The 15,376-nt window shown below is 42.0% G+C and overlaps 1 protein-coding gene across 3 annotated transcripts in view; it reads right to left on the bottom strand.

The window, feature by feature from the left end:
- ERN1 (endoplasmic reticulum to nucleus signaling 1) overlaps positions 1–15,376 on the bottom strand; it is a 43,330-nt gene that overhangs the window by 23,801 nt on the left and 4,153 nt on the right. Inside the window, exons 2-6 of one of the 3 annotated variants that reach the window (XM_048965177.1) lie at positions 10,777–10,888; positions 3,775–3,808; positions 2,850–2,922; positions 1,253–1,325; positions 80–202 (exon numbers count right to left, since the gene is read on the bottom strand). In XM_048965177.1, the coding sequence (XP_048821134.1) occupies positions 80–202; positions 1,253–1,325; positions 2,850–2,922; positions 3,775–3,808; positions 10,777–10,888 (415 nt within the window). The remainder of the gene's footprint in view (positions 1–79; positions 203–1,252; positions 1,326–2,849; positions 2,923–3,774; positions 3,809–10,776; positions 10,889–15,376) is intronic. The other 2 variants (XM_048965178.1, XM_048965179.1) reach the window with 2 other exon arrangements.

Here is a 15,376-nt window from a genome sequence, read left to right as displayed (position 1 = left end):
GTTATCATTCTAATCGTCAAAAATTGCAACAAAAACAACAAGGAAAAATTCTAAGCTGCAGAAAAGAGCAGCATCTGACCTGTTCTCCCAAGATACAGCAGGGATGTTGATGGACAAAGACTTTCTGCAAACGAAGAAGTCAAGGTTTGCTGTTTCTCCCCAGTCATGAGGTCAATCACATACCAAATATCCTGCTTCTTGCCTGAAATCACAATTTAAGTGTTACTCTTCAGTTGGAAAACTGCACTTCTGTTAAGTTTTTCATTCTTTTTTCTTTAGGAGGCTCATGAGCTCAGCATGAATGAGCATTTAAATAAAACGGTGTCTTTCAGTCAGGCTTCAGTTCAGCTTTTAGAGCTGATGGCCAATTCCAAACACTGACATCAACAACTGAATCCAGTATTCAGAAAGGTAAGTACAACTGGCCATGTAATTCCTAAGATAATTCTCAGTGCAAAAAACCCTCTGAGCTGGCAGAGGACACTGAGGTGCTATGGTGGAAGGACAGCAGATGAAAGAAATGATGAGGGACCACATGTTCCAAATTGATCAAGGACTGTAATCCTATTAAGACACAAGAACAACAACAAGTAGTTCTTCAACTTTAACACAGACATGTCCAGCTTAGAAGCTCAGATGGACATTCTTCACCCTTTTAATGGAGCAACATAAAGTGGAGAGCCAGAAGCAGGCACTGGATCTTCAAATTAAAAAGCAACACTAAGTTCATCCTGATCCTTCACACATCTACTGCTGTCATACACAAACTGCCCTTCCTCCTCCCTCATCCCAAATCCACCTGCAGTTAGAATGACACAGGCCAAGTCAGACACAAAATTGTTATTACATACAAGTGACCTGACTGTATCTTGGGTAGTGGAATGTGTCCAACCCTGTTGCAGTAAGATTCCTAATGCAATCACTGTACTATAAACAATCAATAACATTTGCAAACATAAGACTCTAAGCAGAAATCCCTTTTTGTTGTGAGAGCACCTATAGAAGTGAGAAAACCAAAGAAACCCAACCATATTGGCTGCTCACTGCTCAGAACAGCTGTTCTCCCCCTCAGGAAAAGTTGTTTTTTCAATTTGCAGCAATTCAATTTATATCAAATCAATTTTCTGTCATCAGAAACATTTGTGAAAAACTACAATTAATACCCAGAGTCAAAGATTCCCATGCAGTCTGCTGGGGACTTTGTGGTTGCTGAACATGTGACAATTTTATAAAAGCTTTAACTTGAGCTCACCCATGTAAAGGATCCCATCTGAACTGCGGCAGGGAGATGCCTGCACTAACTCTGGGATGGTAAATGGAAGTTTCTGGGGAAGAGAAAAACAATAAAAGCTTCTTTACATTGCTGTGGTAAGTCTTTGCTCTTGTTCATAGAAAAGAGCAGCCGGAAAACTTTGGAAATCTCAAATGACAGTTTTTAATTATTTGCTTGTATTATTGCAGTGATATCCCAAAAGTTCAGGTCAAGGCCCTCCTCTGAAAACTCACAACAGCCAGAGGCCTGGCTCAGCGACTTACAGCAGAAGAAATGCATTAAGAGACCACCTGCAGCAGAGGGATTTGGAGGCAAAGACTCTTTTTAAGGCCTACCATCAGCACTCAGCAGCTGTCTAGCTTTCAGCATGCTATGCCTAATTGCCTCACATGTAAGGGGTGTGAGATGTTTCTCTTACAGTAACAACTGTAAAGGCTAGATAACTTCATACAGGTGAAACTGTCATCAGGGTGAGGCAGTAATCTCTGACCAGAGAGTTCCTGAGATACTGCCAAGGCTGCACTGCAGGCAGAAGATGGGTGAAGATTCTTATTGTTAGCAGACTTTTATAAGGATGAGGCTACAAGAGTAATGGACAAGCTACACTAATAACAAAGATCAGTCCTTTTTTGCTCATGAAACTTGTAACAACAGTGATTCCAAATAGAAGTTTGATTACTTCAGTTCAAGAAGGGAGATTAACAGAACAAAGGAAACTTTGTTAAGATGCTTCCTGGATTCGCCCAGGAAAAGAATCAGGGCTCATTCTGCAAGTTATGATTTGGCTGTACTATGGGGAGTGAGAGTGGTGAGTAAATACTAAAGTATTTAACAATATTTAAATTCTTAGAGGAAATTGTATCAGCTTCCAGAGAAAGGAAAACTCTGGAAAGACAAATGTTTAATGAGTTTCATCACAAGATTTAAAAATAAAAGCCCAAGGTTTGCCAACATCTGTGAGTCACACAGATTGGTGAGTGTCTGAAAGGGTCAGCATTTTTGTCTGCTTACTAAAACACATCTTCTATAGGTGTCAGCAAAGAACATACATTAATCCTATCTGCTGGATGGTTCTAGAAAATTAAGTATTAAGGTGAAAGAGTTGTACCCAGTTTGTATCACTTTGGGCACACCTTTCCCATCTGGCTGTAAAGAGATGGCCTGTTATTTGGGTAACACCACAGACATATAAATTGCCACCATCATTAGCAAGTTTCAATTAAACAGGACGAGTGGACAAAACAAACACGTCTGCTGTTGGTATTTTCAAGTGACAGTGATTTCCTGACGGTCACAAGGAAGGTGGGAACGTTCCATTCTCAGAAAGTATGTTACTGCTCAGCAAAAGCAACAGCAAAAGAACGTGAGAGTATGATCAGCCTAAAAACTCGCACATATGACAGACGTTTGGCTTTGCTGTGATCCAGGTTTTCCAAAAGACTGGTACAACTCCACTGAACAATAAAAACCAGCGCTGCTGAGGAAGCAGAAAGTTCCTTCAGAGACTGATGGTTTGTGTGAGTCTGACTGGCACTGCTCTGAGAACTGTGAGACAATCTCCAAAGGACACACTTACAGTCAGGCCTTCATTATTCTTGCCACCAAGCGTATACAAACTGCCATCGTTTGGGTCTGGAAGAAATGCTGGCCTAGGATTTAAGCAGCAATTAAAAATGATTAAAAAAAGAAGTACTGCTCTTCTCAGAGAACAGGAAAGCAACTGTGGTCAGTACCAGCTTTCCAGAGAAGTTCATCTAACTCCTTCTAACACTGTATGTTTTGACTTCGTATTACCTAATCAAACAAAACCAGGGAGCATAAAGGATAAGGAACAGCTGTCAGAACTCAGTAACTTTAAGAGGGAAATGAAAGTCCTCACCCAAATAGCAACCCCCCCCCCAACCAACCCCCTCCCCCCCCCCCCAAATAAAACAAAACAAAAACCAACCCAAAAGAGCAAACTCAAAAACAAAACCACACACACATAAAAAGGATTTTACCACACGCTACAGAGACATAAAATTAAAGACATAAAATCAAATTTTCTAGCGCAACGTGACGGCTGTGCTGGAGGAATGAGTGAAGCAGCAGTGCGAGGGTTTCATCTGAGGATTCTGGTAGCAGCTGTGGTTTGGGTTTCCAGTGCTTCACTATTTTGAGCCTTTTATTTGGAGAGATTAAGTGCAAAACCCAGAGATCGCTCACTGTCTGTCTCTATCACTTTCAAAGCTGCTCAGTAAGACTCTGGCAGTGATCACACGTAATTGCTAAACCTGATCAAAGACTTGAGAGAGAACAATGTACAGACAGGAGGTTTCATCTTAGTGTTATGAGAACTGCATGCTGCTAATTACATTCTTTCAGCATCAGCTCTTTCAACAACTTAAAAGTTCACATGCACAAGGTATGACACCTTCCAAGAACGCACAGGATTTTGTTTCAAAATAAACCCAATCTCAACATGCCACAAGCAATAAATGGCAGAAAAGAAACAGACTTACTCTTCCACATGTATTGGCACCTGCAGGACAGGATCTGCATAAACAGAAGAAAGAAAAGTCGTAATACTGGCTATTTGGTTCCTTCAACTCTGCTGCTTTTTGAATGGCTGACGCACTGAGTTTGCAAGGAGCATCCCAGCAGCCTCAGTGAGGTTGTAACCTGGTTGTAACCACATTCGTAAAATGGGAAAGTGCCCAGCATCTGAGAAGTGCTTACAGCTTCTGAAGTTCTTTGCTTACTTTTATCCACACCACTCCCCAGCTACCGATGGAAGGAAATGCAGATGAGACAGCAGTTCTCTGCCGTACTTTGAGCTTTCTTATTTCACTCCTGGCTGGAGCACAGTCTGTTAGAACTGCTTGCATAAATACTCATGAGAGCTCTTGCTGTCAGCAACGTGTGATTTCTGGGCACTGGCTGCCCAGGAGGCAGCTCACCATAATTTGCAGCAACTGCTGTCATTACACAGCCTTCAGCAACCTATTTTACTTAAACACAAGCTACAGTTAGCAGACAGGCTGTGCATACTGTGCAGTCCCTCCCCACATCCAACCAATGCCCTCTGGTGCTGGAGGACACACACCTCAGCAGTGCATGTGGACTTTGGGCCATTTCCCCAATCCTACAGTGGGCCCCAAAAGAGGCAGAAGAAACAGCCTGCTCACATCAGCTGTACCCAAGCCTCATGCATAGGGCAGCAAAAAGCTGAAACAATCCAGTTGGTACAATCACCAATCCCAGGCCCTGATATCTATTCACACAACCTATCTTGAACAGTTTTTCTTTCAATAATGAATTATTACTGCTATCACTGTTTATTGATGTAAGATGGGAATGATATGCAAGTGTACAGCTCCAAATCACATCAAGAAATCCACTTAATTTATTGAAAACAGAAGCAAACATCAAAAGTCCTTACAAACAACTACCAACATTCAGACAGAGAAGCTGAGGGGTTTATCATCCTGTATCTACCCTACAGATCACACTACTCCACTGATCTACATCACGCAATTCATTACTAGCCCTTGGAGGAAGAAACTGTTTTCAGGGCATGCTGGAGGATCCAAACTTACAGCTGATCATATGCCAATTATTTCTCTGTGTTTGCTTCAAGCATTCCACAAGCTTTAGGATATCTAATGCAATGCAAATGGTGACTTGCATCATCTCTCCTCTACTAAAGAAAAGCAAGAAAGAAAAAGCATTAATGACCATTACATAAAGGGGCTCAGCTCTGGAGATGAGCCCAGGTCCAAGTACCCAAAGCAAGTACCCATGAGTCCAGCTGAAATGAGCTGAAGTGAGAAAGACACGTTAACGACCACAGGGTAGGGGTTTCGTAACCTTAAGTGCTTCATGGGAAGTTAAATCCTCTGCTTCCTGAAAGAAACAGCACCACACATCAGCAGAAAACGGCACCTGCCTCAGTTAGGGTAACATTTAATGCCAGTGCTGCAGATGCTGCAAAAGGTAAAAAGCCAAATAAACTTTGCAAGTCTCTCGATGAACTGATTACACAGAGAATGTCTCACTTGGAAAAAGTAACCCACTGCGTGTGGTGAGGATGACAACAACAGTCGTCACCAACTGCGCCTCCACAACTTGGTCCATCGCCAGCGATCACTCACGATAACAAAGCTGCACAACTTGTTTCTGAAGTGATAACTGGCTACGTGTGCACTCTGCAAGTACAGAAACACAGACTGCTTTATATACTGCCCTCCAGTCAGCCTAGGCGAAGCAAAAGAAGATAGCTTATTGTCAGTCACAACAATTTCACCAACAAATGTGTTCTACGTGATCATACGAGAAATCCACAGGTGTCTTTTCAGCTTCTGCAGCGAGCTTTCCCAAAACACTCCTGTGTATCAGAATACATGAAACGAAGGCTTCCAAGCTGCTCAACGAGTGCCCATACGGAAGCATCACGCTCACTTTAGTCCTTACATTTTTCTTCTCCAGTATCATGTTTTCAGTATCAAGAATGGTGCTTCATCAGAAGTGGAATAAAATTGAAATCTTCCTTTTTGTTTTCTCAGTAACTGAAACCGGATGTAGTAGCAGTGATAAAGTGTAGACGGAACTGATTAAGCCACTGCTACGAAGCAGCAGAACAATTCTGCAGTATTTACTGGCACAGGACTCAGAACACTGATGACTCTTGTTGCTCCCTGCAACATTTAAGTGCTGTATATGAACTGCTGGAAAGCATTTTGTATCCAGGCATGCAGTCCTGATTCATTTCCACTGAAGGGACAATTTGCAATGAATGAGCACAGATGGAGGAAGTTTTTTCTCTGAAGTTACCGAAATTTTCACTACTGGCACTTTCCACCTGGAAAGGCTCACTGGAAAGACACCTCCCTACAGCCCCAGCTATAGGGGTGATGTTCATTTTCTCACTTTCTTCACACTTACATAATCTTGAAGTCGGGGTGGGGGCCTACAGAGACACTGAGGAGTTCATGTCTGTCCTCGTGTTCACCTTCATGTGGTCTGGGACTTATTCCACTTTTATTTCAAAGTTTGTTTTGAAATAAGATTTCACTCAGAGATAAAAGAAACTTGTGAATTTACTTTTTGTCAGGTCCTGCAATAGCTTTCATCCACCTGAATACCAACTGGTGAAAAGCCACAGTGAATCATCTTTGAACTGAGCTCATCTTCTGCTCCACACTGAGTCAAATGGAAGACACTCTTGCAGAACTCAGAGGCCTTCTTTTCTCTTCAGCAGCTCAGCAATAGAGAGTTAACATGCTGAGACTGGAATCACAGACCCTGCTTTCCAAATCTCCCTCAACGACTGCACCCTGTAATTATGTAACTCATTCTAATTGCCCCGATCTGTTCCAATACCAACAAACGATAACAGCCACTCAACAAGGTGGCAAGTATTCAACATGAGAACAAAAACTTCACAGAGAAAATGTGATAAAACTGATTAAATCCATCTGCCCCTCCCTACAGTTCCACTCCCTGTACAAAGGAAAACCAAATTTCTTGCAATATCCTACATAAATCATTTGGCACAACTTACCCCAAAGCTTTCTGTTTCCCAACAAAAAGTCATCAAAACCAAAATGAAGTATGGAACCATGAGGTAGCAAGCAAGACACCATCCTGCACGTGTTCCAGTGCTCAATGAAAGACTGACATTTCTACAGATACTTCCATGATTTTCCAATTGTTTTTCCCTGCAGACTCCACTAAGGCAGAGCACATGAACCACTCCGGCATTGACATCCTACCAACACACCCTAGGTTTGGCATTCAGACCTGGTAATGCACACATGTGTAAACACATGCATTTGTGAAATTACTGCCACGCAGTACTCAGCAAATTCATTTAGCAGATTAGCACCCCCCAAGCACAGGAAGTTCAAGGGCACGCAAAGAATAACAGCACTGTTAAGATGGCTGGTACCTTTTTCTGTGTCATTATGAAACTACAAAGTCACTATTCGCTAAGAATTGAAAGGCTTCGATTTTAAATTGTTAGACTGAAAAAAACACTTAGACTCAAAAAAAGCAAAAGGACTGGTTCTAAATTGTAAAGATCTATTCTAGAGCTCTAAGACTGTGTTCAAAAACAAAGCAGTTACTGGAAACTTGTTGGTGTAATTTATGTCAGAGACGTTTTGGCAATTACTGGGCTCAGCTATACTCCACTGAACTGAACATTCTGACCTGGGCAAGTAGATGGCCCTATAAAATCGTGGTAGCATTATGACCAGAAATTATTTGTGCCTATATTACTCGCTTGCAATTCTAACCATATTTTGCATACATATATGGAAAAAAGCCAGAGAGACAATTTTTGAAACCGCAACATGAAACAACAGCCCTTTGACTTTGTTCCATATTTCACAAACGTGATCAAGTCAAAATCTGCTCCTCACCCAGGTCAAGAACAAGCCTTTTTTAATGTACAAGACAGAGCAGCACATCTTCATTGCTGTGATGTGCCTTAGATAGAACATGCAAAACCAATAACTGAAAAAGGAGAAGTGGAAGATTCTGAAATAGCAAGCGAGTAAACTCCTGCCCCAGTGGAATGAGCCGGAGGAAACAATTTCCTGACCTGAGGCCCTTCCATAGCATTTGGGCTAACGGGCCAATTTAAAATCGTGTCATCTCTGCTTGCTGTTGCAATTACAGAAAATGAGGTTAGAGACAGTAACCCACCATCCTGAAATGTGATAGAAAGAGAACCGTTCTACAATCGTTCTGACAGTCACTATTAGTCAGCAGTCACGCACAAAGTATTTCTTCCCAGCTGGGAATAAGCACTTTGATAGAGAGGACCTACAGATCTCAGAGCAGTCCTTTAAAATTTACATATTGGATATCATCAATAGATAAAGGTTTTATATCTCTGTCTTACTGTGACCAGTCCACTGTTGTCAATAAGTTGTGAGGTATCACCGATCAAAACCTTTTAAATCAACTTTTGTTGCCCACAGATTTTTTTTGATTGTTAAAGATAACTGCAGTTCATAATAAGGTTTCTGCAGGCTCTAAATCTAGACCCAAATCTGTGTGTACTTTATGCTCTTCCTTGAACCAGTTCCTAGAGAAAAACCTTTTAAGAAGCAGGTAACTGAAGAGTTCAGAAAGACACGTTTGTGATTGACAGAAGAACAGAGAAATATTTGGTCTGAAAGTACAGTTTGAAATATTACATACTTTGAATACCATAGTTCAATATTCTGCTCATTAACTTAACTCTGGAGTTAACAAAGTACAGAAGTACAAAGAGTAGCACAGGATGATTTTTAAGAAGACACAAAAGAAAAGTACAGACTTAAGATTATATTCTTCAAACTCCCACTGATGCCAGAATTGTAAATGAAATCTGACATGAAGAAGGAGATTCTCCAGCTCCATTCCACAGCTCAGGGGATGAGTTGGTTACGCAGCCACCAACGCCCTGACAGCTGACAGACTGCAAGGCCCACAGAAGCCAACAGGAAATGAAGGCGTTAATACCTGTACCCTCAGCAAGCAAGTCCACAACCTGCCTATATATCCCTGCAAGGAATACAGCTGTATTTCTGAACTACTGACTGAATCCATTTTTGCCTGCATTATGGGGAGCACAAGCATTCTGACTGCCCTTCTTGGCAGCACTACACAAAGGCAGGAAACCCAAACACATTATCGTGCTGATAACCAGCGGTTCATTTGCTCTGCATACCTATGATAAGTTCCAGCCTTACATTAAAACTAACCATACATGGCAAGATTACTGTGTTTGTTTAAGCACTGTCTGATAAAGAGCACCACCTTGGTTTTTCTCCCAATCAAAACAAAATGCATACAATTGCCCTTTGTTAAATACCGCTGCTAAGCGCGCTGATAAAAACCTCTTCCTGCAGTGACCTCCACAACTCCTCTGCACACGTGAGATGCACAGCACATGGCTCACCGACAGCCCGGGGACAGCAGCACCTGCAGGAACTCAGCCTGCAGTGTGTGCTGCTTCCCTTCTGTTAATTCCATGCAACAGTGCGCTCCTGCTGCTGGCAAAGAGATGCACAGAGGCTGCGTGCAGGCATTAACATGGAATTCTGCACTGTTACATTTCTCCAGGGACATAATGTGATGAAGCACCCTAACACACCTGATGTGGGCAGCGTACAGAACTTAACACAGTGACAGAGAGAACAAGTAGTCCTATAAAACTAGATTATCCAGTCTTGTCATTCCACTGTATGAACAATAGCCTTGCAACACTTCAAAGAAAAAATTTCCTTGAGCAACACACTTTGATTGAAGCCCTTCTCACTACAAAAGTGCCTTTATTTCTTCCTCAAGAAATCTCCTGCCACTTCCTAAGCTGTTTGCCAAAAAAAAAAAAAAAAAAAAAAAAAAAAAAAAGCTGCTTACAACACCCTTCTGATTTAGGACAATGCACTGTACATCCAATGCACAAGTAAGAGCCAGCTAATGCTTCTGTTAAAACCACAGTAGCCTATACAGCAACAATAAAGGAGGAGGATAGGTCTAAACTTAAAAGGGGAGACAGCAGGGAGAAAATATAATCACATCCAGCAACAAAGATCCTTTAAGAAAGAACGTGCTTACCCCTTTTTACCCCAAGAATAGCTACAAAACCAATTTTTGCTCCTTAGTGAAGTTAACTTTTTGTCTAGCCACATTGTATCTAGATACCAGTGGTCTCAGAACTAAGAATAACTGGTTTGTATTGCATACATCCAGTATGCACAATTCATTTCACACCATTTCAGTTCACCTACTAAATTGACACGAGGTTTCATCAGGTCAGAACTATGCAATCACTGCGATTCCTTTCCACCTGACCTGCTTTCTCATTCATTTCCAGACACGAAGAGAAAGTTCTGCTATCATTTCTACTAAACGTAATCAGATTCCCACTAAAACAAGTTTGTATTAAACACTGAATTTGTCACAGACAAAAGGAGCTCTCTACAAAATAACTGAAATTACAAAATCGCCTCCAGTCTCTGAGCAATGTTAAATTTCTGTACCCGAGTGCAGCTCTTTTATGTAAAACCCTGTGCTGTTTCTAGACAAAAGGATGCGATGTGTGTACCCCATCCACTGCATGCTGGAGATTTCAGGGATAAAAATCAAGCTTCCTCTGCCGACAGTCCCACGAGATGACATCTGCTCTCTCTATGCATTCTTACACGGCACTCACTCTCACATAACATAATGTGATTCCTACTTAGCCAGTGACAGCACTACAACTGAAGTGTTCTGGGGAAAAAAACAACAAAACCATGCACAAGAAAACCACAAATGTGGAAAAAGACCTGCAAGTCAAAATACGAAGCTCAGCACGACTTCAGAAACACCAGCTTCATTCAGAGTCTGGAGAAAGAGCAAAAGCAAAAAAAAAAAAAAGAAAGAAAAGAAAAAACAAGCAAACAAACAGTATTTACCAGGCTCTACAACAGTTTGAGTTGTCAATTCTAGCACTGAAAAGAGAGAGCACCAGGACATCTCCTCACCTTCTTTTAAAGTCCACTTGATCGCTCCCGTCCGCTTGCTGACAGCATGCAAACTTCCATCAAGAGTTGAAACAAACAAGAGTGTTTCAGGCACAGTTACTGAGCTGGTATTCTAGAAAAGAAAAACCCATACACTGAATGTCACTGCTTACTACAGTTTTTTACTACTGCCTTGTCAGACAGTAAATTCTGTAGAACATCATCTTTATTTTCATCACACAGACTGGACAATCTGTCCTTCTGAATTCAGGGATTTTTTTCTGTGACCACCACAGGACTGCTAACTGCACTCTGCTCCCCCAGACAAACGTGCAGTGAGTAACCTATCCCCAACTCGATATTCAATATGATATCAAAGCCTTCTTGCACTAGGCTGTGGAGAAAACACAGATAGGGACAACTTAGGAAACAAACAGAAAGCAAAGCCCATGTGAGAAGAGACCCAGGGTAAGGAACTCCAAAGCAGCACAGAGAATGCAAGTGTTGAAGTCAAAACCATGCTACTACAAAGCTAACAGAACATATTTTTGCCAAGATTTAGTCCCCAGAAGATAAGAAAAACGTGGCTGGGTAAAAGGTGGGATAGGAAACAACAAGACTGCTCTGCAGGGTTGGCAACAGCCGAGGGACGAGCTGGAGCTGCATGACCAGCTCTGAGCAAGGACTAAGCACTTAGGACTGAAGCATAAAGGTAGGAGGAGCAAGGTCTCTTCAGCGTGTTACTGCATCTCAGGTCTCCAATTAATGCATTTCTGCCCCAAACAGCATTAAGCAAATCCACATCTATGATCACATCTGTAGGCCCTACAAAGTAATTCATGCTACAGGACTCAGGCCTTAACCTGGCATTCTGATCACTTTGCCACTGGGGAAATGCCTCTCCATTCTTCACACTGAGGCACAGCGCTGTTAGGTGCCTGCTGTTATTTCTACAGCGCAGGCAGCTTTTGAGCCTGGACATTGCATGCCATTTTATTACAAGGACATCACCCCAGCACTGAGGACTCAGAACTATGAAGCTGTTGCGCGATCAGTGAGGATAACTCCAAGGTGTTTCAGTACACAGAGCAGGAAAAAAACCCACATTAATCGCATGTTTGCTTTTCCTGCCTAAAGATGATCTTACACACCCTAAGGCCGACCCATTCCCATTTACTGAGTCCCAGGTTACTGCTCAAATAAGCAGTCATTTGTGCACTGCTCGTCTGTGTGCCACCTGCCACCACTAGAAAGTTTCACTGTTAAATATAACTCTTAACCCACCGTAGCTCATGAAATGACAGTGTATGCATTTTACATAACCAGCAATGTCTTAAATGACTTAAATTTTTGAAAATAATTACTAGTCATGCTAGAATTATTGCAAAGAAAATGCAAATTAAGATTCCTGGGTATTGCAGTAACAGCCTCTTTGGAAAACTGCAGCTAAAGCATCAGACTGAGGGAAAGCACAGAACTAGAAGAATCACTTACAAACATCACACACAATTCTTCCCAGCCACAACGAAAAGGCTGGAGTGGAAACTGGGCACACAGGGCAGAAAGAAAGAAGGCATAAATGCTGAATGCCTTCCTAGAAACATTCACATTCATTCCTAATCATCCTGGATTCAAGCAATTAATGAAGAGCAGAATTTCCAACACGTGCTGATAACAGCATCATGATGAAAATCAGAAGGAATGGACTGTATTCAAAATTAATTGGAAATCAGCCTTTGTGCAGTAACATTCTGGACTTGTGTATTAATTTGCAGCTGCAGATCGCAACATATTTTACTAAAAACAATCCCAAACAATCCCAGTTAGCAGTGACTGATGACAGACAAGGAATTCCTTCATCCTATCCCTAAGAATGTTGAAAAGCTGGCTCACTTTTAAACTCACACACAGTTTAGATACGATGTAACACGTTTAATTTCTTCCGTTGGCCGAAAGCAAGAAATGGAACAACAGCCACAGTTGTGCAAAGCTGCCTGCTTACAAAATGGGAACTGAACAAGAACATGAACCAAAGCCACTGAATGAATATTCCAGCTCTGCTTTAACGACCTGCACAAATTGGCCCATCAGGTTAATTACAGCTAATTAACCATCATCCACAGCAGCCAGATGTTGTCCAATGCCAGACAGAAGGCAGCTAGTTAAAATGCTCACTACATATCTGCATGAGTGCAAGGAAGAAATCACAACGAAATGCAAAATTTGGGAGAAAAAAATGCATGCAGCTTTTTACTCAGGCCTCTGACAAAGCACGCTGCACCTCCCTCCTTCCAAACAAATGCCTGTTTTCACTGCAGAGGTACTTGCAAAACATGTACTCTCTGCACAAGTCTCTTTATCTTACAGAATCAATATATTCTCAGCATTTTCACTTCCTTTCTCCTATTGAGAACAGAATACAAGTCTGCATCCTCTTCACAAATAAACGCATCTGTAGAACAGAGATCCTAATGAGTGCAGTTAGATCCCAAATCTAGTGCATACACAGGTATGGCATGCTACTGGCTGCAGCTCCACAGTCCCAATACTCAACATGGGAGCATCTGAATTGCTGCCTGTGCTGGAACCAAGGTTATAAAGACGATGGAACTAAATGTGAGCTCTGAAACTCCCATCAAAACACCAGTAATCAATACTATTGTCCAGATGACCGATGTTTGGAAAGGCTGCTGGTTCTGGGGATTGAGGGCAATGCACTGGACGTGCAGAGTGCATTCTGCAGGCACAGGAATCCCCTCCAGCACATCAACACACTGAACGATGCAGCCAAGCACAGCCAGCTCTCCCTTTCAGTTTCAGCAGAAAGCAAGATGAACACCTGAGTGCTGCCCACGTAACAGAGCCACACAGCAACCTTCCAGGTAGGACTGAGATCTGAAATCACGGCTTTTTTTGGTCTTTTCAGTGCAATATTGCTGATTTTTTCTGTCAAATATCTCCAGTAGCACCTGAGAAAGACTTAGGGAACCAGCACAATAGAATGGAAACAAGGCTTTATTCACACAAGTGGCATAAAGCAAAACTCAAAAATGAACAGGCAATTACCTGTATTTCACTTGGGAATAAAAGCAGGCTTTTCTTTTATCAGACTGCAGTACCAAGGTTGCAAATACGGAATGGATTTTATTTTTAGAATAAACTTTGCAATTGATTGATTAATGGATTAATTGAAGTCTGGGCTTAGCACCATTACAAAAAACAACAAAAATGTGTATGTAAAAAGCCAAACCAACTGCCATTTTTGTGTGAACCATTTCAAACCAAAACCAAAAAACCCATAATAATCTCAGTCCTGGGATAGAGCCTTTACAAATACCGGTGTGCAGACATTGTGACGTGGTGCTCCCTGCAGATGGGGTCTGACTTGGGCTGCAGTGCAAATCCTTGAGAGCAATGACTTTACATTGCTGTTTTACACCGAGGAGGTGCAGCTCAATGCAAGAACATGGCAGGGTGTGAGTTTGCTGAGTAAAAAGAGCTCAACTTCATGGGCACAGAACACAAAGCAGAAACAAAACCTCTTTTAGTTCTTCTGTTATTGTGTGTGAAACCGTACCGAGGAGCCTCTCTGGCATTCAGTGAGTTCCAGAGCTCTGACATTCCATATTCATAAGAATCTTCCACCACAGCAGTGACATCAGAAGGACTTGCAGGATTTTCAGACTATCTGCAGACTGCTTTTCAATGGTTTTTTAAAATAAATTAATTCAGAACACATTTCTAATAACAGTTATGCGCTCACTGAGTTAAACTTTGACAAATGTTCCAAAGCGCTGTTTGCTAAGAATCTGTAAGAGCCTGAAGCACGGGACTGATGAGGGCATTTATCTACAGATACCAGCTAACTGACTACAGCAAGGATCTTCCCCTCTCTCCAAGCCTACCACATCTTCAGATAAAATGGTGGTTTAGAAATCAAAGTAACAAAATGACTCCAAACAAGTCGGATTGACCCAAGAGCGAAATGAAGGACAGCAAAAGCTGCAGAACAAGTTTGGCTGTGTTTGTAGGCCTGTGGTACAGTTCAGTGTCAGAGATGGTATCTGAACTCACCAGCACTTCACATGTTTTCAAGGCTTACCACAGCAGTGCCCTAATTTGTTTTATTGTGCCAGAAGAAAACAGATCCCCACAGGAGTCATTTCTTCCATTAATTTATCTTCTTAAAAACAGCCCTTCTGAAATGCAGGTTACTGAGTTTGCACAACCTCCCCTGAAGCCTGTGGGTAAGAGCAGACAGAAAAGCAGGCTGCTGGGCTCCTGGAGGGGATCGCTGTGTAACCCAGAAATACGTCTGCTCCAGGGCTGACAGCACAGGAGGCTGCTTCTCACGCACAAACACAGAACAGAAAAACACTCTGCATCGACAGTGGATGTGATGCTCGATTTCTAACTCTGAGAACTGACACTGATTTCACAGAAACACTTTGGTGCTTGCCAGTAAACAAAGCAGGGTGCTGTTACCAGGTAGTGTTGTTCTTCTCTGAGTCTTAAAGGAGTACATACACACCACGTGTAATTTGTCTGGTCTGATGGAAGATCAAGGATGCAATTACTTGCTACCCACCATTTCAATTCTACTAACTTCCTCATTAATGCC

The sequence above is a fragment of the Lagopus muta genome, chromosome 18 (assembly GCF_023343835.1).
Source record: "Lagopus muta isolate bLagMut1 chromosome 18, bLagMut1 primary, whole genome shotgun sequence".
In the NCBI taxonomy this organism is placed as follows: domain Eukaryota; kingdom Metazoa; phylum Chordata; class Aves; order Galliformes; family Phasianidae; genus Lagopus; species Lagopus muta.
Note: the sequence above shows the minus strand (reverse complement) of the source record. Positions and strands in the feature narration are given on the sequence as shown.